This window comes from Sorex fumeus, unplaced genomic scaffold (genome assembly GCF_029834395.1).
Source record: "Sorex fumeus unplaced genomic scaffold, SorFum_2.1 ptg000050l, whole genome shotgun sequence".
In the NCBI taxonomy this organism is placed as follows: domain Eukaryota; kingdom Metazoa; phylum Chordata; class Mammalia; order Eulipotyphla; family Soricidae; genus Sorex; species Sorex fumeus.
Genome location: NW_026606107.1, coordinates 18933906 through 18961802, shown reverse-complemented (window position 1 = coordinate 18961802; position 27897 = coordinate 18933906). Strand labels below are relative to the sequence as shown.

The window sequence follows — 27897 nt, the reverse complement described above, 5'->3', positions numbered from 1 at the left end:
ATCACCCAGGCCTCAAATGTTTTCCATTTTAAACACACTGAAAATACAGAACCAATCTGAGGGTGCTAAGGGGTAGGGAGAAAGGACCTTGAGTTAATAATAAAGGAATCATGGTACTTTGGTGGTGGGCATGTATAAAATAAATATGGTAAGAATGCTTTAAAAATATTTTAAAAGAAAGGGAAAAGAAAAATGCCTGAACAAACCATAGCTCTAACTAGAAGGTGACTACAAAGTTCAGCAAGAGGCAACCAAAGAACCTCCCAGCTCTGCTGTTGCCTTTCCTTACTTTGTTCATTGGTAGTAATCCACATTATGTGCAGGGGAACATAACTTGCCTTTGTAACTTCTGATAGGTGAGTTGGGGTTACAGGCTGCCCCAGTGCCCATCATCCTCCAACTCACTCAGCAGGGCACCTGCAAACACACTGGGGATGTCAGCACTTGCAGCAATGACCCTCTCTGAGATCCAAGGACTCCTTCCTTCCCTCTCTGAAAGTTTCTCCATCCTAGAGCCCATCCCATGATTCTTGAAATCTGATTGTTAGCAAACACTCAAGAAAATAATTCTAAAATATTTTCACACAAACACCCCAAGTTGAAATTCTGCATACTGGAGCCAGAGAGTTAATATAGTGGGCAAGGTGACTGTCTTGCACGCAGCCAACCCAAGTTTGATCCCCAGCACCACATATGGTACTGAGCCCTCCAGGAGTGATCCCTGAACATAGAGGCAAGAGTCAGCACTGGACACAGCCAGATGTGGTCCAAAACCAAAAAATATGTGCATAGAAAGGCTGAATAAAATACAGTGGGTAAGGCATTTTCCTTGTATGCAGCCAATGCAGATTCCATCCCTTAGGGCAAAGCCAGAAGTTAGCCCTGAGCAATGCAGGCATAGCCTTCAAACAAAATAATAATAATAATAATAATAGTAATTGTCATCATCTGTACACAGAACACAGTCCACCTTTGTATCCTAAGGTTCCAAATCTATGGATGGTTGAGTTTATGAATGTGAAATAGGCGACAGAAAAAATGAGTGCATTTCAAGCACCAAAAGTTAAAGCTTATTAGGGCTGGATAGTACAGCAGGAAGGGCGTTTGCCTTGCATGCAACCAACCCGAGTTTGATTCCTGGCATCCCACAAGGTGTTCTGAGCACTGCCAGGTGTGATTCCTGAGTGCAGAGTAGAAAGTAACCCATGAGCATCGCTGGATGTGACCCGAAAAGCCAAAAAAAGAAAAAAGTTACACGTATCAATCAGAAAAGCTAATCTTCAAAAATACCAAAAACTGTAGAAACAAGTCAATCTCACTTAAAATAGAAAACAAAATAAACCTTTAAAAACAGTAATAAGGGAGCCGGAGAGATGGCAGAGTGGGCAAGGCACTTGACTTGCATGCGGCCAACACAAGTTTGATTCCCAGTATCCCATATTGTTCTTTGAGCCCCACCAAGGGTGATCCCTGAAAGCAGAGCCAGAAGTAAACCCTATGTCAACAAGTGTGGCCCATAAACAAAAAAGAAAATAGTCAAGCACACCAAAGAGAGAGTAGTTTTAAGGCATCTGCTTTACATGAGGCTGACCTCAGTACAACCCTTGGCACAAAATACAGTCCCCTGAACACCATATACAAAACCAGGAGTAGCACTCAAGCAACACAAGATATGGCCCAAACCAACGGCCCCTCAAAAAGGATAGTACCAAAACTCAAAAACTGTGCCACTGAATTTTCAGTGTATGATTTAGCCAAGAAAATAGTGTATTTTCGGTCAACCTGTGAGGCGAGTTCATCAGCAGCCTCATGGCACCATCAGACTTTCAGATACCCCAAAATTGCTGCTGTGCCTTTGGTCAGATCCCAAAAACTTGGGGCAAAGTTTACCAAGAAAGTAAACGGCCAAAAGTTAGGTATGTGGGGGACACACCCACAAACCACCTCCAGCTCAGCTATATAAATGGAGGCAAGGCCTCTCTGGTTCCTGATCGAACTGCCTAATGGCCATGATCCCAGAGACTCAGAAACGAATCTTGGAACCCAAAGGCTTTGGGCAGAAATGCGTCCTGTTCCTGCAGTAGGTTACTGGCACTGGGCCACTCCAGGTGGGAATATGTTTCGTGCCTTGGCCTGTTCCCCTGGCGACCCAGTGACCACCATCCTCCAGAGGCCACGGGACAGTCAGGTCTGGGCCTGCAGTGACGAGACACGTGGGGCCTCACCAGATGGGGGTGGAACTGGCCCTTTCCTCCCCATCCCAACGAGACCCCGAGTCACCGCCTACAAACGGCCTCTCTGGCTCCTGATCAAGCAGATTAACGGCCATGATCCCAGAGACTCAGAAACAAATCTCGAAACCCAGCAGCTTTTGGCAGAAATGCATCTGGATCGCATACAAGGTGGCCGCCACCTCAGAGCTTATTGGAAAGCCAGGTATGAACCAGTGGTGATAGGGCAACTGCAGTTTCATGGGAAGGGGGACAATACCGGCTTGTCCTTCACACCCTACCGAGGTCACGAGTTGCCCCCCATAAGCAGCTTTCCGGCACGGCCATGGCTCCTGAGGCAAAAGGATTTAATCCAGAACCCGGCAACTTGCAGCAGAAAAGTGAATGGACCATGCGTTAAACTATGGCACCATGCCTCCCCAGGAGGGAAAGGGTATTGCTCCCTTCCGCCTTCCCCACCCCCATCCCCAGCAGCAAGGTGGCCACTGCTTCAGAGCTTATAGAAAAGCCAGGTAAGAGCCGGGGGTGACGGGGCAACTGCAGTCTCATGGGAAGGGGGCGGTACTGGCTCGTCCTTCACACCCTACCGAGGTCACAAGTTGCCCCCCACGAGCAGCTCTCCAGCACAGCCATGGCTCCAGAGCTAAAAGCACTTAATTCAGAGCCCAGCAGCTTGCAGCAGAAAAGTGAATGGACCATGCGTTAAACTACAGCACCATGTCTCCCCAGGAGGGAAAGGGTGTTGCTCCCTTCTGCCTCCCCCCCCCCCAGCAGCAAGGTGGCCGCTGCCTCAGAACTTATAGGAAAGCCAGGTATGAGCCGGGTGTGACGGGGCAACTGCAGTCTCATGGGAAGGGGGGGTGGTACCGGCTCATCCTTCACGGCCTACCAAGGTCACGAGTTAGTTGCCCCCCACGAGTGGCTCTCCAGCACAGGCTTAACACCAGACTCACAGAAACCAATCTCGTAATTATCTGGCTCTTTGCAGAAATCCAAAATCATTATATGACATTATATGATTCTCATATCAGCTATAGAAAACAAAGTATTTCACAATGCCTTTTCAGCAATTCTGATTGTTGGGGCGAAATTCTAAACAATAATGGTGCATCTTTTGTCGAAATAATGAATGTAATCAATGTAGAGAAGAGTTAAGTAGAAATCATCTGCCTCACAGGCATTGGGAGGGGTGGGAGGGGGCTATATTGGGGTTCTTGGTGGTGAAATGTGAGTACTGGTGAAGGGAAAGGTGTTTGATCATTGTATGACCGAGACTTAAACCTGAAAGCTTTGTAACTTTTCCCACAGTGATTCAATAAATAAATATAAGCAGAAAAAAAAAAGAAAATAGTGTATTTTCTCCCTCATATCTTTTGTTATTTTTTACCCCAGAATCGTTGGAAATTTCTTCTCTTTCTTTCTTTTCAGTTTTGGGGCCACACCCAGCGGTGCTTAGGGTTTACTCCTGCCTGTGCTCTGAGATCACTCCTGAGGGGATTCAGGGGGAACATATGGGATGCCAGGCAGGGACTGACTGGGTCAGTCAACTGCAAGACAAGCGCCCTACCCGCTTTCCTACTTCTACAGCCCTATAAGTTTTTTTTCACATCAACACAAGGAAAATGCAGAATTAACCTTTGCTCTTAGTGCTCAAGAACATACAGAGATGTAGCTATAGTACAATGGGTAGGGCACTTACCCTTGCATACAGCTGACACAGGTTCAATCCACAGTACCAAATAAACAAAACACTAACTCTAGGGCCCAGGAAATAATTCAAGTGGTAGAGCTCAGACCCAGTATGTCAAAGCCCTCAGTTTGATCCTTAGCACTTCACAGTTCCCCAACACTACCAGCTGTGTTCCCAGTGGCTCCCATGCAATATAAAATGTTTCAAAAAATGTAATCAAAGTAGAGAGAGAGAGAAATGTGGAAATCATCTGCCCCACAGGTAGGGGGAAGGTGTGCGATGGGGGTATACTGGGGCTTTTGGGGGTGGAGAATGGGCACTGGTGAAGGTACAGGTGTTTCATTGTATGACCAAGACTTAAACCCGAAAGCTTTGTAACTGCTCTCATGGTGATTCAATAAATAAAATTTTTTTAAAAATGTTTCAAAAAATATCCTGGGCCTGGATGTGGCTCAGTGATAGAGAGCACTAGCCTCATGTGAGTGAGGCCCTGACTTCAATCCCAGCACAACAACAAAAAAGTTGGGGGAGGGGGAGGATTTAACCCCAGAACCACACAAATTTAGTTTAAAATATTTTTTTTTTTGCCTTTTGGGTCACACCCGGCAATGCACAGGGGTTACTCCTGGCTCTGCACTCAGGAATTACTCCTGGCGTGCTCAGGGGACCATATGGGATGCTGGGGATCGAACCCGGGTTGACCGCGTACAAGGCAAATGCCCTACACGCTGTGCTATCGCTCCAGCCCCGAGTTTAAAATATCTTTAAATAACATAAATTCCTAAATTCTTAGACAAGGACTTAACCCTGCAATCAGATATAAAAATGTTCACATGAATTCATTTTCTAGATCTATTGATTTTAATATTGCAACTTTGTTATCTAATCAATTTTAATTCTAGAATTATATAAACAATTTTGGCTTTATTCTACATTAAAATAAATATAAAACAAATATCACGATCACAATCACGATCATCCTATTGTTCGTCAATTGCCTCGAGCAGGTACCAGTAACGTCACCTTCGTCCTAGCCCTGAGATTTAAAGTGGCATATTCAAGGCTCTTTCAGGGTTAGGAGAATGAGACCCATCATTGTTACTGGTATTTGGCATATTGGGTACGCCACGGGGAGTTTGCCAGACTCTGCCGTGTGGGCAGGTTACATTCGGTAGCCTGCCAGATTGTCCAAAGTAAGAATGAGATAAGATGTCGCGCGGCCACAAATGCAGCTGCATGCTTCCAGGAGCTGGGTTTTATAGTCTCTGGGTCTTGGCTGTTGATGGGATTACATGGCATGGGGGTGGGGGGGGGTCAGTTGGTGGGTGTCACCCCTGCCTACTGGAAGATGGAGGATCTGGGTGAGAGGATGCTCAGCCCCGATCCAAGCAGGCTTGGAGATCTCAGCCCCGGGACCCACATGCCTTTGTTCCTCTGCCAGTACCTTCATGCGTGTGGAGAGTGGTCTCAGCATGGTTGGGGCTTTATATTTTTATATAAAAATAAATAAAAATAAATTCCTGTAGCATTGTCCCCCCGTTGCTCATTGATTTGCTCAAGTGGGCAAATGTCTCCATTTTGAGACTTCTTGTTACTGTTTGGCATACCGAATATGTCACAGGTAGCTTCCAGGCTTTGCCGTGCGGACGAGATATTCTTGGTAGCTTGCCAGGCTCTCTGAGAGGGGAGGAGGAATCGAACCCGGCTCGGCTGGGCTCAATTCCTCTGTGGCGAACGATATAACTCAACAGGCAGAACTTTGCATGCTGGAGGCCCAGGTTTGATTCCTGGGTACATGGCAGTTTCACTGCTGGGTGTAGCTCAAAAAAAATAGCAAACTCTGGAGTCAAGACTAAATTCAGGGCAAAGATACACAGAACAGGGGCTGGAGCGATAGCACAGAGGGTAGGGCGTTTGTTTGCCTTGCATGTGGCTGACCCAGGTTCAATTCCCAGCATCCCAAAAGTCCCTCGAGCACCACCAACTGTAATTCCTGAGTAGAGAGCCAGGAGCAACCCCTGTGCACCGCGGGTGTGACTCCCCCCAGAAAAGATACACAGAACAAAGATTAAAGCACTTTTCTTGCTTGATGCAGGTATCCATGGGCCAGGGGAGCTGGGAATAGCCTCTGAGCACTGTCGAGTGTGGCCCAAAAACAAGCAACCATAAGAAAATACACTAAATTTAATTCTCTCTCCAACAACTAAAAGTTATGCCATTTGTGGCCACATTATTTGATCTCTACCTCATATTTCTTTTTCACCTTAACATTTAACACTGAACAATGTTAATGGTACCCCAAAGGGTTATTTTGTGAACTAATCAAGATTACAAATCAAAGGTCAACAATAAACACTCAACCTTAGTTAAAATTATTGCTGTTATCACCATAAGAAAGTTAACAAAATACACTGAACTTCTGTTGAAATGTTAATGTTACCAACATGATAAACAAAAGGTTTCAAGACCTTTAAGAAACACATGAAATGAATGAGTCTATTCAGAAATTCTACATACACAAACTTTGTTCACCCTAACTAAAGGGAGAAAATTCAAGTTCAACCAATGGTTTTCAAAGCACACTTCATGAGAGTAAAATCGAGACGTCAGTCATATTTAACCAAAAAGTATACCCTTGATGTATTAGAACATGAGTACTAACAAGTTATATGGGTACCTTTTTTGTGCCAAATATCCTGTAAAAATTTTCTGTACTGAGCATAAATTCAGAAAATAAGGTCACAATCTTTACACAACAAGGTATCCATTATCTAAAACTAGGGGGTTTTCCCCTCAAGGGAAGAAAACATCTACCAGTCGTTAACGCAGGAAAATAATAAGAATTAAAGGCTCTTTCACAATTTTACATGCTAGCTTAAGTGCTGTAAAAATTCCGCAAGGCCACGGTACTTCCCAACTCCAGTGGTATACCATCTACTAGTTACTTAAAAACACATTTGGCCAAGTACAAATGCATTGTCGTGATCCATGCTCCCTCATCAATAGGAGCCAAGAATGCACTTCGAAATAGAAAAATTACTTAATTCACAAGGGACCAAATGTCAAAGGCCCTCAAAAGCAGTGCTACACTTTCAATGCAAAGTAGTACAGTTTCAGTATTAGTCACTCATCTTTTAAGACACTATCAAGAGGCAAATCAAAAGCACAAAAACAACATCAATCTAATAAACGTGCTTGACTACTGAGCCAAGCACGTCTTCCCCTGCAATAAATCTCACTTCCCATCAATCCGTATTAACCGGCTCCCCAATCCCGCATGAAATAAAGAACAAAAAACAGGGTCTAATTACTTTCGCTTTAATTTTACCCACATAGTAAAACATTGGAAATCTGTCTTATAACCAATTAAAGCTGGCTTTAACCCCCCACCCCAAAATGTAATATAGGGGGCTGGAGCGATAACCTTGCTGGGTTCGATCCCCGGCATCCCATATGGTCCCCGGGCACCGACAGGAGTAATTCCTGAGTGCAGAGCCAGGAGTAACCCCTGTGCATAGCCGAGTATGACACAAAAAGGAAAGAAAAGTAGGAGATTGGGGTCCTCCGGAAGGCCATCCCCCTGCCAGAGGAAATTCCATGGATATTTTTCAGAATCTCAAGTTTTTTAAGATCTGGTCAGATCCACCCTCTCACCACTTTAAAAATGCCTGTCCTCCTCGGGGTTAACGGAAAGAAAAATTCCGCAAGGCCGGGGTACTTCCCGTGTCCAGCGGTCTTAACGCCACCAACCCGTCCCAGGATTTCACATCCTCCCGTCCACCCCTCCCCCTCTTCCCACCCCGCCCTCCCCCCCGCCCCTCTGCCCCTCCCGCCCCGGGCCAGCTTCTTCCCCCACGCAGCGTCTAGGCCTAAAGCTTGCAAACAATGATCGCGCTAGCAAAGCCGGCGCCGACTTGGGCGTTTCGAGCCCGCGGGCGCCGGAGAATACACGGAAGCAACCAGCAACCGGTCAAGCTTCACCGATTCCGGGGCGGTTGCAAGAGGGGCCCCGTGCGCCAGGTCGCGCGCCATTTTCGCCCCGCCATTTTCGCCCCACCCCCACCCCCACCCGGCTGAAGCCTTCCGTCGAAAGCTTTCTCACCTAAAGAGAAAAGGATGTCTCTTTCCGCTAAGTCACACACTGACCTAACCCACCACGGCAAAGTCTTCCCCAGCACCAGACACCGAGGAGCGCGGGCCAGAATGCTGGGATCGGTGTTTTACCTCATGGGCTCAGCAGTCATGTTTTCGCTTCAACGCCTTGTCGACTTCTGCGACCGTCAGGCGTCGTGCAGCGCTCCCCGACGCCCGGTTATGAGAGTAATGCACTGGCCTCTTAGTCGGCACTAGAAATGGAACTAGAACCTCCCCACACCTCCAACACCGTTACCACCGCCACCGCCGCAGAAGCCGCGGAAACAAAGCTACGCCGCCGCCGCCGCCATTTTGTTGGGCCGAGGCTCAGGCGGGAGAATTGGAGCGTCCTTCTCCTTCCTCTTTCCGTCACTCATTGGCTGTCGCCTTTGCAATGGAGCCGCCTATTGGCTACGAAAATTCACCTTCTCGAGGGGCCTGTTGCTAAGGCGGTCTACGTCATTCGATCCCCTCCACCTTTTCCAAGGGGTCTAATTCCATCCCGTTGACCCAAAAGTGCAGTGACGTAATTTGACTCTATTCTGAAAATACTTTTGAGCCAGCCTTTTGTCTTTGATAGATTTACAAAGCACTACGGTGACACGTTTATTGAGAGTTTACTATGAACCCATCACTATACTAATCCTTTATCCAAAACATCTCATGCAATTCTTGACATCCTTTGGGCGGCCGTGCCATCATCTACGTTTTCCAGATGAGGAAACCAAAACACAGAAGTGGCAGGCCAAATTCAGACCAGACATGGCACTCTTACCCACGAATCTGGAGAGCTATTCTATATATTTTCTTTCCTACATTCCAACTTGTAACAACCTTGAATATGTCAACCATATTCCAGGTTTGTTGCTTTTCTGGAATGTTTTCTGTATAATATTTAGCATAACGACATACTTGCATACATAATGTATGTATGCGTATAACAAACAAGATCTGCATACAATTTTTTTAATATTGAATAACTCTACCTTTGGGGAACACACAAACGTATCAACTATTACCCAGGTCTGAGATTTAATGTTTAATTGTCAGACCAACCAACCTGGATCTATTTTGTTCTCATAACAGTAAGATCGGAGGATCTCTAAAAATTTTTCCAGTATTCATGTTTTATCAGTTGATTGCCAACTAGTAATCTCTGCAAATCATAATTCCATTCTTTAAAGTTAATTTGTTTCTGGATCCGGAAAGAGTACAGTTGGCTTCGCAGGTAGCCGACCTGGGTAAGGTGCTTGCTTAGCACATAACCAAACTTGGATCGAGACCAGCATCCCATTTGCACCCAGAGTGACTCCGTAGTGAAGAAACAGGAGTAATACCTGCATGGCCACAGGTGTGATCCCGAAACCTAAATTTAAAGTTAAGTCAAAGAGTTTCACTATTTTTCCCCACTTTAGTTAATAAACACGGTGGTTTAGAAAGTTGTTCATGATAAAAGTTTCGAGTTTTGTTCTGAACTATGCCAGCTTCAGTCGTTCTGTTAGCGTTAAATTGAAGTTTGCAAGTTTATTGCAGTTGAGTCACTTGTGTTGCTACTTTTTACTGGAATAGGAGGAGATGAGCCTTTTCAAGTAAACTTTGATAGACTTTTTCTGTTAAGAAAGATGTAAGGGGGTTGGAGGACACATCCTGCTGTTTTCAAGGCTATTCCTGGCTCTGTGCTCAGGAATCACTCCTGGCAATCCTTGGGGGATCAAATTCTGTGGAGCCCTTTCATATGCAGTGTTATTTCTGCCAGATGCAAGGCAAATTGCCTTAACCTCTCCACTATCTCCATTTTTTGGTTTTTGTTGTGTGTGTTTTTTTTTCTTAATAAGAGCCACACCAAGCCATGTTGTGTTCTGGGGATTGTACTTGGGGCCTTATGCTTGTATTCTGCTATTTGAGATAAGTCCCTAGCAGGAGATTTAGGCAGTTTTGTTTCTTTTATTTTAATTTTTGCAGTGTTGGGGATAAAACACAGGTCTCATGTATACAAGGCATACACCTTATCATTGAACTATATTTCCCGATCATTGGGCATTTTTTTCCTTTTTGGGTCACATCCTGAAGTGCTCAGGGCTGCTTCCAGCTCCAAGCTCAAAAGTTACTCTCTACCATATTTGAGGGGACCTTAAGGTGTATGGATCAAACCTGATGCCACTACAAGCAAAACATGAGCTCAGCATACTGAGTTAATTCTCTGGCCCCATTTTTTTAAAAACAGAGCAACTTTTTAAAATATATTGAGGGATTGGAGATGTTACAGCAGATAGGGAGCTAGTCTTTCGCTTGGCCAACCCAGTTCCTACCCACGGTGTCCTATATGGTCCCATGAGTACTACTAGAAGTGATTCCTGAGTGCAGGACCAGGAGTTACACTTGAGTGTTGCCAGGTGTGGCCAACAAACAAAAAATATTTATTGAGATTCTGTGGCTTAAAACACTATTGATAATAGTTGCTCATGCAAAAATTTCAACACCATATCCATCACCAGTATACCAAACTCCCTCCCTCAAGGACTTCAATGCTCCTCCCATTCTAGCTCTCTCCCACAAACTCAATTGTGTGGATCAGTTATGTTGCCTTTGAACCTTTGTTTTTAACTAAAATTTTTTGTTTTTGTTTTTATTTTTGGACCACACCTGCTCAGGGTCGAAATCAGATCAACTGCATGCAAGGCAAGTGCCCTACCTGCTATACTATCTCTCTAGTCCCTCTTATATTCAAGAGAAGCATGTATACATTCAAGGTCATCTTTCAAATATTCAAGGAATTCTGCCAACAATAGAACCAGACATTTGTATCAGCTATGTGGATTTTCAGTTTTTCTTCTTCTCTTACAAACACAAAATATATTTTGTGAGGAGTGGTTATATCCTGGAATGCTCAGGGCTTCCTCCTGGAAAGTTTAAGTGGACTATATGTGGTACTGGGGAATAAACCAAGGTCACCCACAAACCTGGCAAGTACCTTAACCCCCCTACACTCTCTCTGGGCCCCATACATGAAATATCATTTAAATATACCATTTATAGTATTACTGAGACTTAATCTTGAAAGCTTTGTAAATTTTCCCACAGTGATTCAATAAATAAATATAAGAAAAGAAAAAAATAAAAATACAATTTAAAGAAGTCATACTTCCCTCTAGGGTAAGTGCAGTTAATTCAGGGTGTCTCTGTGTGGGTTTGGATGCCCCAAGCAGTGCTCAAGGATGCTGATGGAACCCTCTCAGCAATACTCAGCCATCTGAGCCAGTGGTTTAATGCAAGGGTCAAGAATGTAATGCTACTCTTGTTCAGTGATGACAGGAATCACTAGGATCACAACAATATTCAGGGGCCCTCAAAACTATTAGTCAGCAATGTACCTAAAATCATATGGTACAAAGGAGAATCTCAGGTTTACATAGCATGTACCTAAACAGCCCTTATTGCTGTTAATTTTAAAGGAAGTACACATCTTATAAGAGAGCACCAATGGGTTTTGTATTGTTTTTGTTGGTTTATTTTTTCTTATTTTGGACCACACCCCAACTGTGACTCTTCAGGGATTGCTCTTGGTAATGCTCAGGAACAATGCATTGCCAGAGGTCTAATAGGAAAAAAAATATTCTAACATTCACTTGGAACCTCAAGGAAACCAGACTAGCCAACACAATATTGGAAAAGTAGAGCAATGTTGGAAACTGCACATTTCTGAACTTTAAAACACACTAGAGAGGGCTGGAGCGATAGCACAGCAGGTAGGGCATTTGCCTTGCATGCGGCCTGACCCAGGTTCAATTCCCAGCATCCCATATGGTCCCCCGAGCTTGGCCAGGAGTAATTACTGAGTGCATGAACCAGGAGTAACCCCTGTGCATCGCTGGGTGTGACCCCCCAAAAAAAAACACACTAGAAAGTGATAGTAATCAAGATTATTTGATATTATCACAAAAACAGATCTATAAATAATGGTGCAAAAAGGAAAGTCCAGGAATAGACCCTTGTATATATGCCCAAATGACTTTCAGCAAGGGTGTGAATACTATAAATGTCTACTGATGAAAGAACAGTATCTTCAGAAATAAGGTTGGATAAATTTTATTAAAACCTTATCATACACCATATATAAAAATTAATTCAAAATTGAGCTAAAGACCTAGGGCCAGAGAGACAGTCCAAAGGTTAAGGTGCTTGCCTTGCATCCAGTTGACCCCAGTTGGAATCTTTGGCACCTCATATGATACCCCGAGTACTTCTAGAGTTCACTCCTTGGCAGAGAGGCAGGGATAAACACTGAGCACCACTGGGTGTGACCGAGGGAAAATACCAAAAAATGGATTGGAGAACTGAAAAATAAAAATCTGGGACTAGAGTCATAGTATAGAAGGTAGGACACTTGCCTTGCATGTAGCAGACCTGGGTTCAATCCCTGGCAGTATGTTCAGAGTACCACTGGGTATGACCCAATAAAACAGAAATCCCTGAAGAAAATGTAGGAGAATTAGCTTGAAGACACTGAGTTTGGTAGTAGTTTCTTGATTGCCAAAATCACAGAAAACAAAAGTAAAATAGACCCTATTTTACTTATTAAACTGTAGGTCATGGCACTCTGTTGAGTAACTTTAAAGTGTTTTGTTTTTAAAATAAATTTCTTTGTGTTTTATTATCGGCAAAAGTTTGGTTTGTATGCCTACCTTTTATTCCTATATACCTAGGATCATGTAAAAATTCATCAGCCTAAAAGGTATCACTAGTGGAGAAAGTTTAAGAAGCCCTGAAAAAGGGCTGGAAAGATAATACAGCAGGTATAGCACTCGCTTGCATGCTGCTGACCTGGATACAATCCTCAGCATCCCATATGGTACCCTGAGCACCACCAGGAGTAATTCCTAAGTGTGCTGCCAGGGCTAAGCCTTGAGCACTGCTGCTGTGGCCCAGATTTTTTAAAAACGCCCTCAAAGAAATGAAAAGAACTTTATCAAATTTCAAATTCTCTGCACATGGATGGAATCTATTAACAGAATGAAAAGGCAACCAATATAATGGGAGAATTTTTCCAAATCATTTATCTGAAAAGGGGTTAATATCTAGAAAGTATAAGGAACTTCTCTTTTTGTAAGGTGCCATACCCAGTGGTGCTACAAACAGGCTTGGAGTTACTCCCACTGAAGCTCTGCCGGGTAGTAGGGACCTGAGTATTCAGTTTTCAAGCCACACAGTGAAGTTTCCACACCCAGTGATGCTACAAGGTCACCAGGGCCACACTTGGGTGCACACGGAGGGCATATGATGCTTGGAGACAAAGATAAGACATGGGAAATGCTAGGCATGTGTTCTACCGCTTGTGCTATGGTTCCATCCCTGCAAGGAACCTCTGAACAACAGCAAAATAACAAAAGTGTGTTAAAAATTAGTCAAAGGACTTAAGTAGACTATTCTCCAGAGAATACATACAGAGGGCTAGAAAAATACTACAGCAAGTAAGTCACTTGCCTTGCACAGGACTGACCTGGGCCAACCTTGGCACACCATATCTGAGCCCCACCTGGAGTGAATGCTAAGTGCACAACCAGGAATAAGCCTATGGTACAACTGAGTCTGGACCTCTAAAAAATACATGCAAATAACAAGCAAACATGTAGAAAAGTACGAAATACCACTAATCACAAGAAATTAAAATTGAAACCATAATATATCAACTCATATTTCTACTTTAAATAATTGAAAGCAGAGTCTCAAAGACAATTCTTTTTCTGTTTTGTTTTCTTTTGCTTTTTGGGTCACACCCAGAGATGCTCAGGGGTTACTCCTGGCTCTGAACTCAGGAATTACTCCTGGTGGTGCCTTGGGAACCCCATGGGATGCCAGAAATCGAACCCAGGTCAGCTGCTTGCAAGACAATCGCCCTACCCACTGTATTATTGCTTTGGCCCCTCAAAGACAACTCTTCACGCTGATTTTCACTTTTTCCTTCACAATCACAAGTAGAAATCAGCATATGAATTCTGACAGAAAATGGTATGTGTGAGTGTATTTCATACAATGAAGTATTATGCATCATTTTAAAAGGGGATAATTTAGAGACCAGAAAAATAGTACAGTGGGCAAGTTACTTATCTTGTATGTGGTTGGCCTGAGTTCTATTTCTGGCACCTCATTGTTACTGTTTTTGGCATATCGATCTGGCACCTCATATGGTCTCCAAAATCCTGCCAGGAGTCATCCCTGAACACAGAGTCAGGAGTAAGCCCTGACCATCACCAGGTATGACCCTAAAACACAAAACTAGGGAGGATCTTAGTTCAGAGAGAGCTCAATGGACTGAATGCATTTTCTGACATTGTATTGTTCCTGAAACATTGAGAGTAGTAACCCCAGAGCACCTCCAGATGTGCCTCCCACCCAAAAAGGAAAGGAATCTATTCACATGCTTCAATATAGTTAATCTTTGGGGGATAATTTCCTAAATGAAATAAACCAGTCACAAAAAATCATCTACTGGGCTGGAAAGAAATTATAGCAGGTAGGACACTCACCTTGCACGCAGCTGACCCAACTTTGATACCAGCATCCCATATGGTCCCCTGAGCAGCACCAGGAATAATTCCTGAGTGCAGAGACAGGAATAATCCCAGGATCATGTCTGGGTGCAACCCAAAAATGAAAAAAAAATCAAATACTGAGACTAGAGAGATAGAACAGTGGGTAAGATACTTGCCTTACATGCAGCTGACCTGGACTTGAACTCAGCACCTCATAAGGTTCCTCTGAGCAATAATAGGAGTAATCCCTGAGCACAGAGTTAGAAGTAAACCCTGAGCACAGCTAGGGGTGGCCTCCAAACAAACAAAATTCAAATACTAATGATCCCACTCACATCAAATGTCTATATTGGCTAAAATATAGACACTAACTATTAAGGGGCTGGAAAGAGAGTACAGTGGGCAGGGTGCTTGGTTTTCATGTGGCTGACCCAGGTTGGATGTTGTTACTTCATATACCCCCTGAGCACCACCAAGACTGATCACTGAGCACAGAACCAGAAGTAGTCCCTGAACACAAGTATGGCCCAAAAACCAAAAATAAAATACTATACACAGGGTCAAGGAGAAACTCAAAGAACTAGTGTGCACACTTTGTATACTGGAGACCTGAGTCATCTGAGGCTAGGTTGTACCAGAACCAGTGCACACAGGATTTAAGACAGGGTTCCATGAATGCTTAATGCTCAACATCTGAGTGGTTGCAGTAAGGCTCAGCTTCAGAGGAAAACATCAAGAAGAGATATGCTAAAATTATTTGGTGTTCTAATGAACCATAAATAGTAGATAGAAAACTGAAGAAGGGAAGTGGAATTTTTCTATCCTTTGCAACTAGTTTGGAATCCAATGTCACATATGCTAAGATAAAACAAACCTATGAACAATAATCTGTTTGCAAGTGACACTGCAGTTTAAAAAAAATAGCTGCCCTTGAAGAAGAGCTAGCTTTTCTTTCCTCTCGGATTGCTGCAACTGTGGAAACACAAGAACTGAAAATAGTTTGGGACCAATGCCATCTTTGGGGACCCGCTCAACTGACTGTCACATCAGATCCATTTTCAAGTTCAGGGCTTCCACCACTTCCACCATCCCTCTTCCACCACTCTCTTTGCCCTCATGGTTTTCTTCTCTGCAGTCTCCACATTCATTCCAACCTGGGTCTAATAATATATGTGACTCATAATTCAACAACTAAAACGAAAAAAATTGAACCCCTGCTAGCATGACCAATTATAGTTGATAATAAAACTAGAAAACAAAAATCTTCCAAATATGTGGGATATTTTGAAGGATATGAATAAGATTGAGCTTGGTGCTATTGAAAGTCATCTGGAAGTAGGCCCATTCATAAGCAGACCCATATTTTGAAAAGACAAAATACACAGTGGGATTTAGAGAAGAAATTTACATTTCAAGATGATTCCTTTGAGAAAGAAAATAGGTGATGGAAATCTCCATTTTCTAGTCCAGAAACTTTAAGGTTTAAACGTCACATTTTACAGTCAGAAGCACTGTGAGCTAGAGGAAGAATTGAGATATATCAGGGTGTGAGTAATACAAGCCACGTCTCTCCTTATAAAAGAAGATTATAGAGACAGGAGAGATAGTACAGTGGGTAGGGCATTTACTTCACACAGCTTTTATTCCCAGTAACACATATGGTCTCTTGTGAGCACTTTAGGAGGATAATTCTGAGTGCAGAGCTGGGAGTAACTCCTAAGCATCAGTGGGTGTGGCACAAAGGCAAAAAGAAATTTAATTTAATATTTTTAAAAAGAGCTGGAGTGATAGCACAGCAGGTAGGGCATTTGCCTTGCACGCGGTGGCCGACCCAGCTTCGATTCCTCCACCCCTCTCAAAGAGCCCAGCAAGCTACCAAGAGTATCTCACCCACACGGCAAGGCCTGACAAGTTACCCGTGACATATTCGATATGCCAAACACAGTAACAAGTGTCACAATGAAGATATTATTGGGCCCCCTCGAGCAAATCGGTGAACAACGGGAGGACAGTGAGAGTGACAGTGATTTTTAAAAACATTTGAGGGGCTGGAGAAATAGCACAGCGGGTAGGGCATTTGCCTTGCACGCAGCCGACCCAGGTTCGATTCACAGTATCCCATATGGTCCCCAGAGCACCACCAGGAGTAACTCCTGAGTGCAGAGCCAGGAGCAACCCCCGTGCATCGCCAGGTGTGACCCAGAAAGCAAAATAAATAAATAAATAAATAAATAAATAAATAACATTTGAAAAATAGTGAGAAGATTGTAGAATTATGCCTTCCCTGTATAAAAAGACCTCAGTTTCTGTCAAATTAAGTTAAATGAAGTCCATACACTAGAGAATCTTAGTGTGGAGATCTGAAGTGTTTCTTCTTAAGAACACCTATATCTGGGACCAAAGAGATAGTACAAAGCTGAAGGTATTTTCTTTGCATAAGCAACCCTAGATCAACTCCCAGCACAGCGTATGGTTCCCTGAGCATCTCCAGGAGTGATTCCTGAGCACAGAGCCAGATTGGAAACTATCACTGGGTGTGACAAAAAAAAAAGAAAAGAAAAAAGAAAGAAAAAAAAAACCTATCTCAGGCTGGAGATTGGCACAACGGTTTAAAAAGCATGCCTGGTCTCACGAAGGTGGGAATGGGCGACCTCCACTCATTTCCCTGTCTTTCCCAGAGTCATGCCCACGAATTGCCTCTGGCACCATATAATCTCATTAACATCCATGATCCAGAGACTCACGAATAAATCTTCGAAGAGAGCCACAATTTGCAGAGATACTGTTTCAGTTGTATCATCCTATTTAAAATTTTAGAATCTCTGTGATTGTGCAATATTTCATACTCTACTCCACTGATGTACCTAGAGTAGCACACCACATTGAATGGGATGTAGACACCAACCTATCTCAATTAAAAAAATATTAGCACACAATGCTCAACATGTAACAACATGTTAGTAATATCTTATACAAGGTCTTAATGACTCTAAGGTGAGATACAACAATCTTCACACACTTTCCTCTGAGGAAACTTTCTTGGATCATTTTTTTTCAAATAGGAAAGTCTTTTTTTTAATTGAATCACCGTGAGATACAGTTACAAAGCTTTCATGTTTGAGTTTCAGTCATACAATGATCAAACACCCTCTGGCTGCTATTTGGTCTATTTTTAACAAGCATTATTCATAACAAGCCATACAAAATAAATTACTTAGGACCTACTTTTGGGGCAGGCTTGGATGGTGGTGGGAAAATTTTAAATAATAGTAGTGGGAAGGTGATATGGTGCTGGGATTTGTGTTGGAATATTGAATGTAATAAATTATTGTGAACTGTCCTGTCACTGTCCTGTCCTCCCGTTGTTCATTGATTTGCTCGAGCGGGCCCAGTAACATCTCCATTGTGAGACTTGTTGTTACTGTGTTTAGCATAAGGGTAGCTTGCCAGGCTTTACTGTGCAGGCGAGATACTCTTGGTAGCTTGCCGGGCTCTCGGAGAGGGGTGGAGGAATCAGGCCGACCAGGTCGGCCACGTGCAAGGCAAATGCCCTACCCACTGTGCTATCGCTCCAGCCCTTATTCTGAACAACTTTATAAAATAAAATTGGGGGAAAATAAAAATAAAATAAATAAATAAATAAAAAGCATCCTACTTGCCTTTTATAGCAGGTGGAATGTCAGTCTGACCCAGGTTCAATCCTTAGCATCACATGTGGTCCAAACCTCACCAAGAGTGATCCCTGAAAAAAAGATTCGGGAGTAAGTGGGTGTGGCCCCCAAATTAAATTAAAATGGAATATAATAAAATGAAAAACTTGTCTTGCATGTAGTCAACCCAGTACCATGTGGTCCCTTGAGAACCACATACAGAGTCACTATCCCCTAAGCACCAATGACTGTATTCCAACACTCCCCCTTCCTCAAAAAAAGAATACATGTTTTGCATGCTGGAGGTCCAGGATCAATCCCCTACATTGCACATTCCAGGTGTAGTCCCCAGTCACCACCATATCTGCTCCCCTACCCAAAATTCTTCATAGGTGATAATTATAAGAGGAAATTGATTTTGATTGCTAAATGCTAGATGTAGAAGCATTTCTTTGTTTATTGAATTTTGGGTCACATCATGTGGTGCTCAGGGCTTACTCTTGCTCTGTGCTCAAGAATCATTCTTGACAGTGCTCAGGGGACCATATGAAGTGCCAGAGATCAAACACAATTGTCTGCATGCAAAGCAAGAGGCTTAGCTTCTGTACTGTCTCTCCAGTCCATCAGTGTAGAGGTATTTAAAGAATCTGCTTGGGCCTGTACAGATAGTAGACCGGGGAAGGTGTTTGTGTAGCATGCAGCTGACCTGGTTGGATTCCTGGCACTGCATATGGTACCTTGGGCGAGCCTCACCAGGAGTGATTCCTGAGTGCAGAATCAGAAATAAGCCCTAAACACAGCCGGGGGCAACACTGGCTATGTAAATAATGTATGTATATTATTTTATTTCCTTTTGCTTATTGTATTTATGCTCTCTTGCTTTGTAAGTAAATGTATTTTAAACTTGAAAACAGGGCTGTAAGGATAGTACAATGGGTAAGGCACTTACCTTATTCAACCTGGATTTGGTGACAGGAATTGAACTCATAACCTAATATTTGTAAAACAAGTAATATACCTTACATTCCCAATCCCCTACATAATGTTTCTTTTATCCCATTTAGCCATTTTTGGCTTCAAATTGATTTTTTTGATATCAGTAAAGTTATTCCAGCTATCTTTGGTTACTATTATATGTGATACCTTTTGGGGGAGGATGGGTGTTTGAGTCACACCTGATGATGCTGGAGATGCTAGAGGTTGAACCCGGGTCAGCCACATGCAGAGCAAGCGCCCTATTCACTGCACTATTGCTCCAGCCCCGGAATACCTTTTTCTATGTTTAAATTTTCTATTTATTTGTATATCTGTACCACTCTCCACACGCATGAAGGTGCTGGCAGAGGAACAAAGGCATGCGGGTCCCAGAGCTGAGATCTCCAAGCTTGCTCGGATTGGGGCTGAGCATCCTCCACCCAGATCCTCCTTCTTCCAAGTAGGCAGGGGTCACACTCACCAACTGGCCCCCTGGCGCCGTGTAATCCCATTAACGGCCAAGACCCAGAGACTACAAAAACCCAGCTCCTGGCTTTCACGGCCACGCGACATCTTATTATCTCATTCTTACTTTGGACAACCTGGCAGGCTACCGAATGTAACCTTCCCACACGGCAGAGTCTGGCAAACTCTCCATGGTGTATCTAATATGCCAAATACCAGTAACAATGATGGATCTCATTCTCTTAACCCTGAAAGAGCCTTGAATATGGCACTTTTTAAAATCTCAGGGCTAGGAGGAAGGAAAGTTACTGGTACCTGCTCGAGGAAATCGAGGAACAACAGGAAGATCGTGATCGTGATTGTATATCTGTTGGTAAAGTGAATCTCTTGGGGCCAGAGAGATAGTTCAATGAACTCAGTGTATGCTTTGCATGCAGGATGCCTTGGCTTGATACCTGAAATTTGCATGGTCCACTGAACTCTGCCAGGAGTCACCCCTAAGTACTAAACCAGGAGCAGCTCCTTAACACTACAAGATGTGCCTCTCACCTCAATCTTTTTTTTTTTTTAATAAAGTGAAAGCTTTAGAGATGGAACAGGATTTAGGCACTTGCCTTACACGCGGCCTATTGCGGTTAGTACGGCACCACATATGATACCCTGAGTACTCCCAGGAGTAAGCACAGAGCCAGGAGTAAGCTCTATTAACAGCCGCATATGTACCCATAACTAAAAACAAAAACATTTGCCTTTCAGGGTCTTTAAGTTGGAGAATATAATCCATTTATATTTAAGTAATTAGTGAAACTTTCTTCTGCTATGTTGCTATTCGCTTTCTATACGGTATCTAATTTGTTGATTTCTTGTGTTACTGCTCTCTCTTGTGTTAATTTTCTGTAGTGCATAATTTTAATGACATTTTATTTCTGAATGTTTTATTTTATTTTTTGGTGTGTGAAGATGGAAAAACATTTTATTTTAGTAATCTTTTTGTTTTGTTTTGTTTGGGGGACATACCCAACAATACTCAGGGGTTACTCTTAGTTTGCCCTCAGGAATTACACCTGGCCATGCTCTTGCGACCATATGGGATGCTGGGATCAAACCCAGGTTTGCAGAGTACAATACAAATGCCATACCTGCTATACTGCCCCCATGAATTTTATTATTATTGAAGTATCATACCTTATAAAAGTACTGATATTATTGTGTATTTGCAGTACTGCTACATCATGCCCAACATCAGAGTATCAATATTCCTACAGCCTTCTACCTAGGTCTCTACTGCCCCACCTTTGACTCTCTAGTTCACAGTTCTTGTTTTTTTTGGGGGGGGGGTCACACCCAGCAATGCATAAGGGTTACTCCTGGCTCTGCGCTCAGGAATTACCCCTGGTGGTGCTCAAGGGACCATATGGGATGCTGAACTCGAACCCTGGTTGGCGGCGTGCAAGGCAAATGCCCTACCCGCTGTGCTATTGCTCCAGCCCCAATGTAGTTCACAGTTCTTATGACAGCATCTCAGGATTTGAGTCAATTAGGGATTGTCTATTCCTGTTTTCTGTTTCTGACTTAGTTCCCTTAACATAACACCCTCCAATTTCATTCAAGTGTGTAACAAACGCATTTTTTTCCTTATAGCTAAGTATATTCCAATATGTACATATAACACATTGCTTCATCCTCTCATCTGTTGTTGGTTACTTGAGAAGTTTCCAGATCTTGGCTGTTGTAAATAGTGCTTCAGTGAACTAGCTGTGCCTATGTCCTTTCAAATTAATGTTTTTGTGTTCTTAGAGTATAACTTATTTTCTTTTGGGTAGTGGAAAGGGGGCCACACATGGCAGTGATCAAAAGGCTACTCCCAGCTTGGAGATTGCTTTAATAGTTCTTGGGGGACCATGTGGTTCGAGGAATAGAATTCAGGTCTACAGAATCCGGAGAATTCATTCCAGCCCATTGATTTATCATTCAGTCCCTATACCTTCTTTTTTTTGTTGGGGGTGGGTTGTTTGAATACCACCCAAAGGTGCTCAAGGGCCATTCCTCTCTGGGTTCAGAAGTGAGTCCTGGTGGTGCTTGGGGAACTATATGTGGTGCCAAGGATCAAATTCAGGTCAGCAGAATGCAGGCAAGCACATTAACTCCTTTACTATCACGCCAGTCCATACCTATTTTCTTAATCATGAATGTGAGAACTATTTTAAGTAACTTAAATTTAGGAAATCTGCTATAGGGGTTAAATAGTACAGTAGGTCAAGTGCTTGTCTTGCACAGGTTCAATTCTCGATATCCCATATGATTCTCGAGCACTGCTAGGAGTGATTCCTGAATGTAGAGCCAAGAATGACCCCAGAGCATCATGATGTGGCCCAAAATTAAAAAAAGAACAATGATGATCTACAACTATATCCTTTATCTTCAAACATATTTACATACATGTGATTATTAATATAGGTTATAATTGCTGCTTTTATATTTATTTTAAATAATAGGAAACTAAAGAGAATTTATTAACAAAAATACAATCAGACTTTTTTATTATTTGTCTACATAATCTTATTATATTTTTTAGTGTCCTTTTTTTAAATTTTTTTATTTTTATTAGTGGAACACCATGAGGTACACTTGTAGATTTACAAATTTTTGTGCTTGGGTTTTGATTATACAATGATCAAGTACCCAGCCCTCCACCAGTGCCCATTTTCCACCACCATGGAACCCAGTATCCCTCCCACACCCATCCCCCCATCCAACCCTGCCTCTGTGGCAGGGCATTCCCTTTTGTTCTCTCTCTCCTTTGCTGAACATTATTAGTGTTCTTTATTTCTTTTATTTTTTTAGGATTTTTGGACTACAACCGTCAATGCTCAGAGATTCCTCCGGGCTTTGCACTCAGGAATTGCTCCTGGCAGTGCTCCAGAACAATAGGGAATGTCAGTATCAAACCTTAGTCCATCATAAGCAAGGCCAATGGCCTACCTGCTGCACTATCACTTTGGCCCCTAGTGTTCTTTATTGCTGTTTTGAGGACCTGGTTCACATTAGAATAGGTATCTACAGATACATGAATATATTGATATGTTTAGAGCTCTTCATAATAAGTGACATTTATTTGCCATAAATTATTTAGCGACTGACTCCTTGGGTTAGTTCCCTGAATGAATGAAATAGAATTAATTTGGAAATCTTGGCAGGCCCTAAAAATTTCTTTTGCACCTGATTGGGCAATATCAAATGTTTTATAAATAGCATTCCAAATTTGACACCACAGGTTGTTGATGTTGAAATGGGGTACAACAGGCTTGTTCTGCTTTACTAGTGCCCTTAGCTATTTCTCTTGGACAATTTAGAATGTCTTGTTATGAGTAATATTGATGGGCTAAGAAACCCACAAAGTATGCTGCAGAGAAGTTAACACAGTAACAAATTCAGGTATATTATTGGGATTTTCTCAGGAAATTGAATTAATGTATTTCTAATTCCAGATGTTGAACAGAATCTGAAGTCCTAAATATAACAGATTATCAAAAAGTTTTTTTAAATTTTGTTTCTGGGCTAGATCTAGTGATACTTGGATTATTAACCCCTGGTACTGCACTCAAGAATTACTCCTGGCAGTGCTCAGGTGACCATATGGATTGCCTGGGTTTGAGACCAGATCAACCTCGTGCAAGGCAAGATAGTACGCTGTACACTCTCTGGCCTCAAATTACCAAAATTTTTTATCTTTAGTTTGTTTGGCTTGGTTTGGTGCCAACCCAGTGATGCTCATAGTGATTTTTATTTTATTATTTTATTTTATTTTATTTTTTGCTTTTTGGGTCACACCCGGCGATGCACAGGGGTTACTCCTGGCTTTGCGCTCAGGAGTTACTCCTGGCGGTGCTCAGGGGACCATATGGGATGCCGGGTCAGTCGCGTGCAAGGCAAACGTCCCACCCGCTGTGCTATCTCTCCTGCCCCTCATTGTGATTTTATAGAGGCTAGGGTGCTTCCTTTCATGTGGCAGATCTTGATTCTATCAGCAGCAACATGTGGTTCCCTGCGCCTGGTGCTCCACCACAGGTGAGCCTTAAGCTCTGCAAAGCCAGGAGAATAAGCCTTGGGGGGTTACTCCTGGGGGTGCTCAGAGGACCATACAGGATACTGAGGATTGAACCCAGGATGACCAAATGCCCAACCAGCATTACTATCACTCCTGCCCCTGGCGATTATTTATTAGATGATCCACACCTAATAAGCTCAGGAATAGCTCCTGGCTTGGTGCTTGGGGGTCGCTCCTTCCAGGATTCAAATTAGGACTCCTAAATGCAGAGCATGTTCTCACTGAGTTCTTTCTTAGACTCCTAGGAACAACATTTTTAAAATGTTTTATTGACTCATGGTGTTATAGCCCATTACAAAGCCATTCATGATTGGGATTCAGGCACACAGTGTTCCAACACCCATTGCTCCACTAGTGTGCATTTTCCAATGCCAATGTCCCCAGTTTCCCTCCCACCAATGTCCCCCAGTTTTCATCTTACCCCCGCCAACTCTTCGCCCCAACCTGCCTCCATGGCAGGCACTTTTCTTCTCTCTCTCTCTCTCTCTCTCTCTCTCTCTCTCTCTCTCTCTCTCTCTCCCTCACCCTTCCTCCTCTCTCTTTCTCTCTTTCCTTTTGGCATTGTGGTGTGGTTTGCAATACAGATAATGAAAGGATATCGTCTGGCAAATTAAAACAACAATGAGATATCATCTCACACCACAGAGACTGACACACATCAAAAAGAACAAGAACAACCAGTACTGGCCCAGACGTGGGGAGAAAGGGATTCTCTTTTATTGTTGTGGGAATGCCAACCAGTACAGCCTTTTTGGAAAACAATATGGGCATTCCTTAAAAAACTAGACATAGAGCTTACATATGACCCAGCAATACCACTTCTGGGAATATATCCCGAGGGTGCAAAAGAACACAGTAGAAATGACATCTGCACCTGTATTGAACATACAGCACTATTGCAGCACTATTCACAATAGCCAAGTGCCCGAGAACAGATGACTGGTTAAAGAAACTTGGTACATCTACACAATGAAATTTTATGCAGCAGTTAGGAAAGATGAAGTCATGAAATATGCTTACAAGTGGATGGACATGGAGAGTATCATGCTAAGTGAAATGAGTAAGAAAGAGAGGGACAGACATAGATAGACTGTACTCATTTGTGAAATAAAATAACATGAGACTGACAACCAAGGTCAGTAGAGACAAGGGACAGGGATATTGCTCCATGGTTAGAAGCCTGCCTTATGAGCTGGGGGAGAAGGCATCTGGGATAGAGAAGGGATCACTAAGTCAATGATGGTTGGAGAGATCGTTCGGGATGGGAGATGTGTGCTGAAAGTAGATAAAGGACAAAATGTGATGGTTTCTCAGTATCTGTATTGCAAACCATAATGCCCCAAAGTAGAGAGCGAGTATGGGGTAAATTGTTTGCCATAGAGGCAGGGGGAGGGGTGGGATGGGGGATATACTGGGGACATTGGTGGTGGAAAATGTGCACTGGCGGAGGGTTGGGAGTTCAATCATTTTATGACTGACATCCCAACATGAAAGCTTTGTAACTGTATCTAACAGTGATTCAATAAAAATATTTTTTAAAAGGTTATCATCTGTATTCCTTTATCTACTTTCAATACTCGGTTCTTATTCAGTGTGCAATGACTTTTTAAACTTTCTTTTTTGTTTTGTTTTTGTTTTGGGGTGACACCCAGTGGTACCCATGTACATTCCTTGAATAGCTTTGTGCTCAAGGGTCACTCCTGGCAGAGCTCAGGGGTACACATTTGGTGTCGGGCATCAAAATTGGATAAGTGTCATACAAGGCAAACCCTTTACCCTCTGTATTATACTGTTCAGTACCCTCTTTTAGCTGTTGGGACACACCGGCCTAAGTTCTTGGCTTATTCCTGGATCTGTGCTCAGGAATTACTCCGTTTTTTGGCTTTTGGGGTCACACCTGGCGATGCTCAGAGGGGGACCATATGGGATGCTGGGTATTGAACCCGCGTCGGCTTGTAAAGTCAAATGCCCTCCCTGCTGTACTATTGCTCTGGCCCAGGAATAGGAACTACTCCTGACAGCTCGGCAGAACATATGGGATGCTAAGTATGAAACCGAGGTTGGCTCTGTGCAAAGTAAGATTCCTACCTGCTATGGTATCCCTCCATCCACTGCCCAGCCCACTTTTTACTTTCTGTCTCTAGGAATTTGATTAGTATAGGTACATTACACATGCAATCATATGGTATTTGTTTTATTGTGGATGGCTTATTTTAATTTATATAATATGCTCAAAGTTTATTATTATTATTATATAATATCATATATATTAATACCATATATCAGAATAGCCTTTCTTCCCTTTTTTAGGGCCACATCTGTCAGTGCTCAGTGCTGACTCATGGCTCTGCACTCAGGGATCACTCCTGGAAGTGCTCGGAGGAACATGGGATGACGGAGATCAAATCCAGGTTGGCCATGTGCAATGAAAACTCCCTACCAGCTGTACTATCATGCCAGCTCCCCACCCTTATTTCTATTCTTTATCCCTTCACCACCAATCACCAACACCCTTGGGAGAGCCTTTTTATTATTTTTTTTCTGGCTTTTTTAAGTCACACCCAGTGATGCTCAGCAGTTACTCCTGGCTCTGCACTCAGGAACTACATCTGGTGGTGCTTGGGCAACCATATGAGATGATGGGGAATGAACTTGGGTCGGCCAACTGCAATACAAATGCCCTATCCACTGTACTATCACTGTGTCCCCAATTTTTTTAATTTTAAACTTTTGTATTTAATTTTTTTTTCTTTTTTGGGTGATGCACAACCCGGTTCTCTTTTTTTTTTTTGCTTTTTGGATCACACCCGGCGATGCACAGGGGTTGCTCCTGGTTCTGTACTCAGAAATTACTCCTGGCGGTGCCCCGGGGACCGTATGGGATGCTGGGAATAGAACCCGGGTCAGCCACATGCAAGGCAAACGCCCTACTCTCTGTGCTATTGCTCCAGTCCCCACCCTGGTTCTGCACTCAAGAATTACTACTGGCGGTGCTCAGGGGACCAAAAGGGATGCTGGGAATCAAACCCGGTCAGCCACATACAAGGCAAAAGCCCTATCTGCTGTGCTATCGATTCAGCCTCTTACATTTTTTAAAATTTTTTGAATTGTAATAAGATACAAAGTTACAAAGTTGTTCATGACTGTATTTCAGTCTGTTGGACTTCCCATCCCTTCACCTATGTTCACTCCCCCCCCCAATGTTCCCAGTTTTCCTTCCTTCCTCCAAGCCTGACTCTATAACAGATACTTTTCATTTTACCTTTTAGGAACTGTGGTTTGCAATACTGTTACTGAAAGGGTATCACACATATCATTTTACCTTCTTTCAGCACAGAGTGATTACTTCCCCACTTCCCGCTATCATTGCCATAATCTCTCTCTCTCTGTCTCTCTCTCTGTCTCTCTCTCTGTCTCTCTGTCTCTCTCTGTCTCTCTCTCTCTCTCTCTCTCCCTCTTTCCCTCTTTGGTTTTAGAGCCACACCTGGCAGTGCTCAGGGCCTACTCCTGGATCTGTATCCAGGAATTACTCCTGATGGGCTGAAAGATTATACGGGATGCCAGGAATCAAACCCAGGTTGGCTGCGTGCTCTCAGGCCCCAGTGGTCCCTTCTCTTACCTAACCTCCCTCCCCACATTGTGGCAATTTCTGTTAAGGACCAGTCCTCTTGACCTTAATTCTTTTGTCTTTTTTTGCCAGATCCTGTGATGCTCAGGGGTTATTCCTGGCTCTACATTCAGGAATCACTCCTGGTAGTGCTCGGAGTATGCGATGTTAGGGGTCAAATTGGCCATGTGAAAGGCAAACACCTTAACCACTGTACTATCTCTCCAAACCCTGTCTTTGGGTTTTATTCTCCTACTACGTTTCTTTATATTTAGCAAAATGGCTGTGATCGTTCTGTCTGTTGCTCTTTCTTTTACTTGTTTCACTAAACATGATACTCTCCATGTGCATACATGTATCAGCAATTTTTTTCTAACTGCTCTTGAGTAGATAGAACACCATTGCTTCTTTTTTAATATGTGTGTATGTGTGTGTGCATTTTGTTTGTTTGTTGGCAATTCTTTGAAGTACTCAGGGCATACTCCTAGCCCCTCACTCCTGGTTTTG

At 43.0% G+C, this 27897-nt stretch overlaps 1 protein-coding gene across 5 annotated transcripts in view; it reads right to left on the bottom strand.

The window, feature by feature from the left end:
* ATRX (ATRX chromatin remodeler) overlaps positions 1-8296 on the bottom strand; it is a 222326-nt gene extending 214030 nt beyond the window's left edge. For 2 of the 5 annotated variants that reach the window (XM_056124203.1, XM_056124204.1), the window contains exon 1: positions 8146-8296. In XM_056124203.1, coding sequence (XP_055980178.1) covers positions 8146-8165 — 20 coding nt within the window. In that variant the 5' untranslated portion in view covers positions 8166-8296. The remainder of the gene's footprint in view (positions 1-8145) is intronic. The other 3 variants (XM_056124206.1, XM_056124208.1, XM_056124207.1) reach the window with 2 other exon arrangements.
* Positions 8297-27897: the final 19601 nt, after the last annotated feature.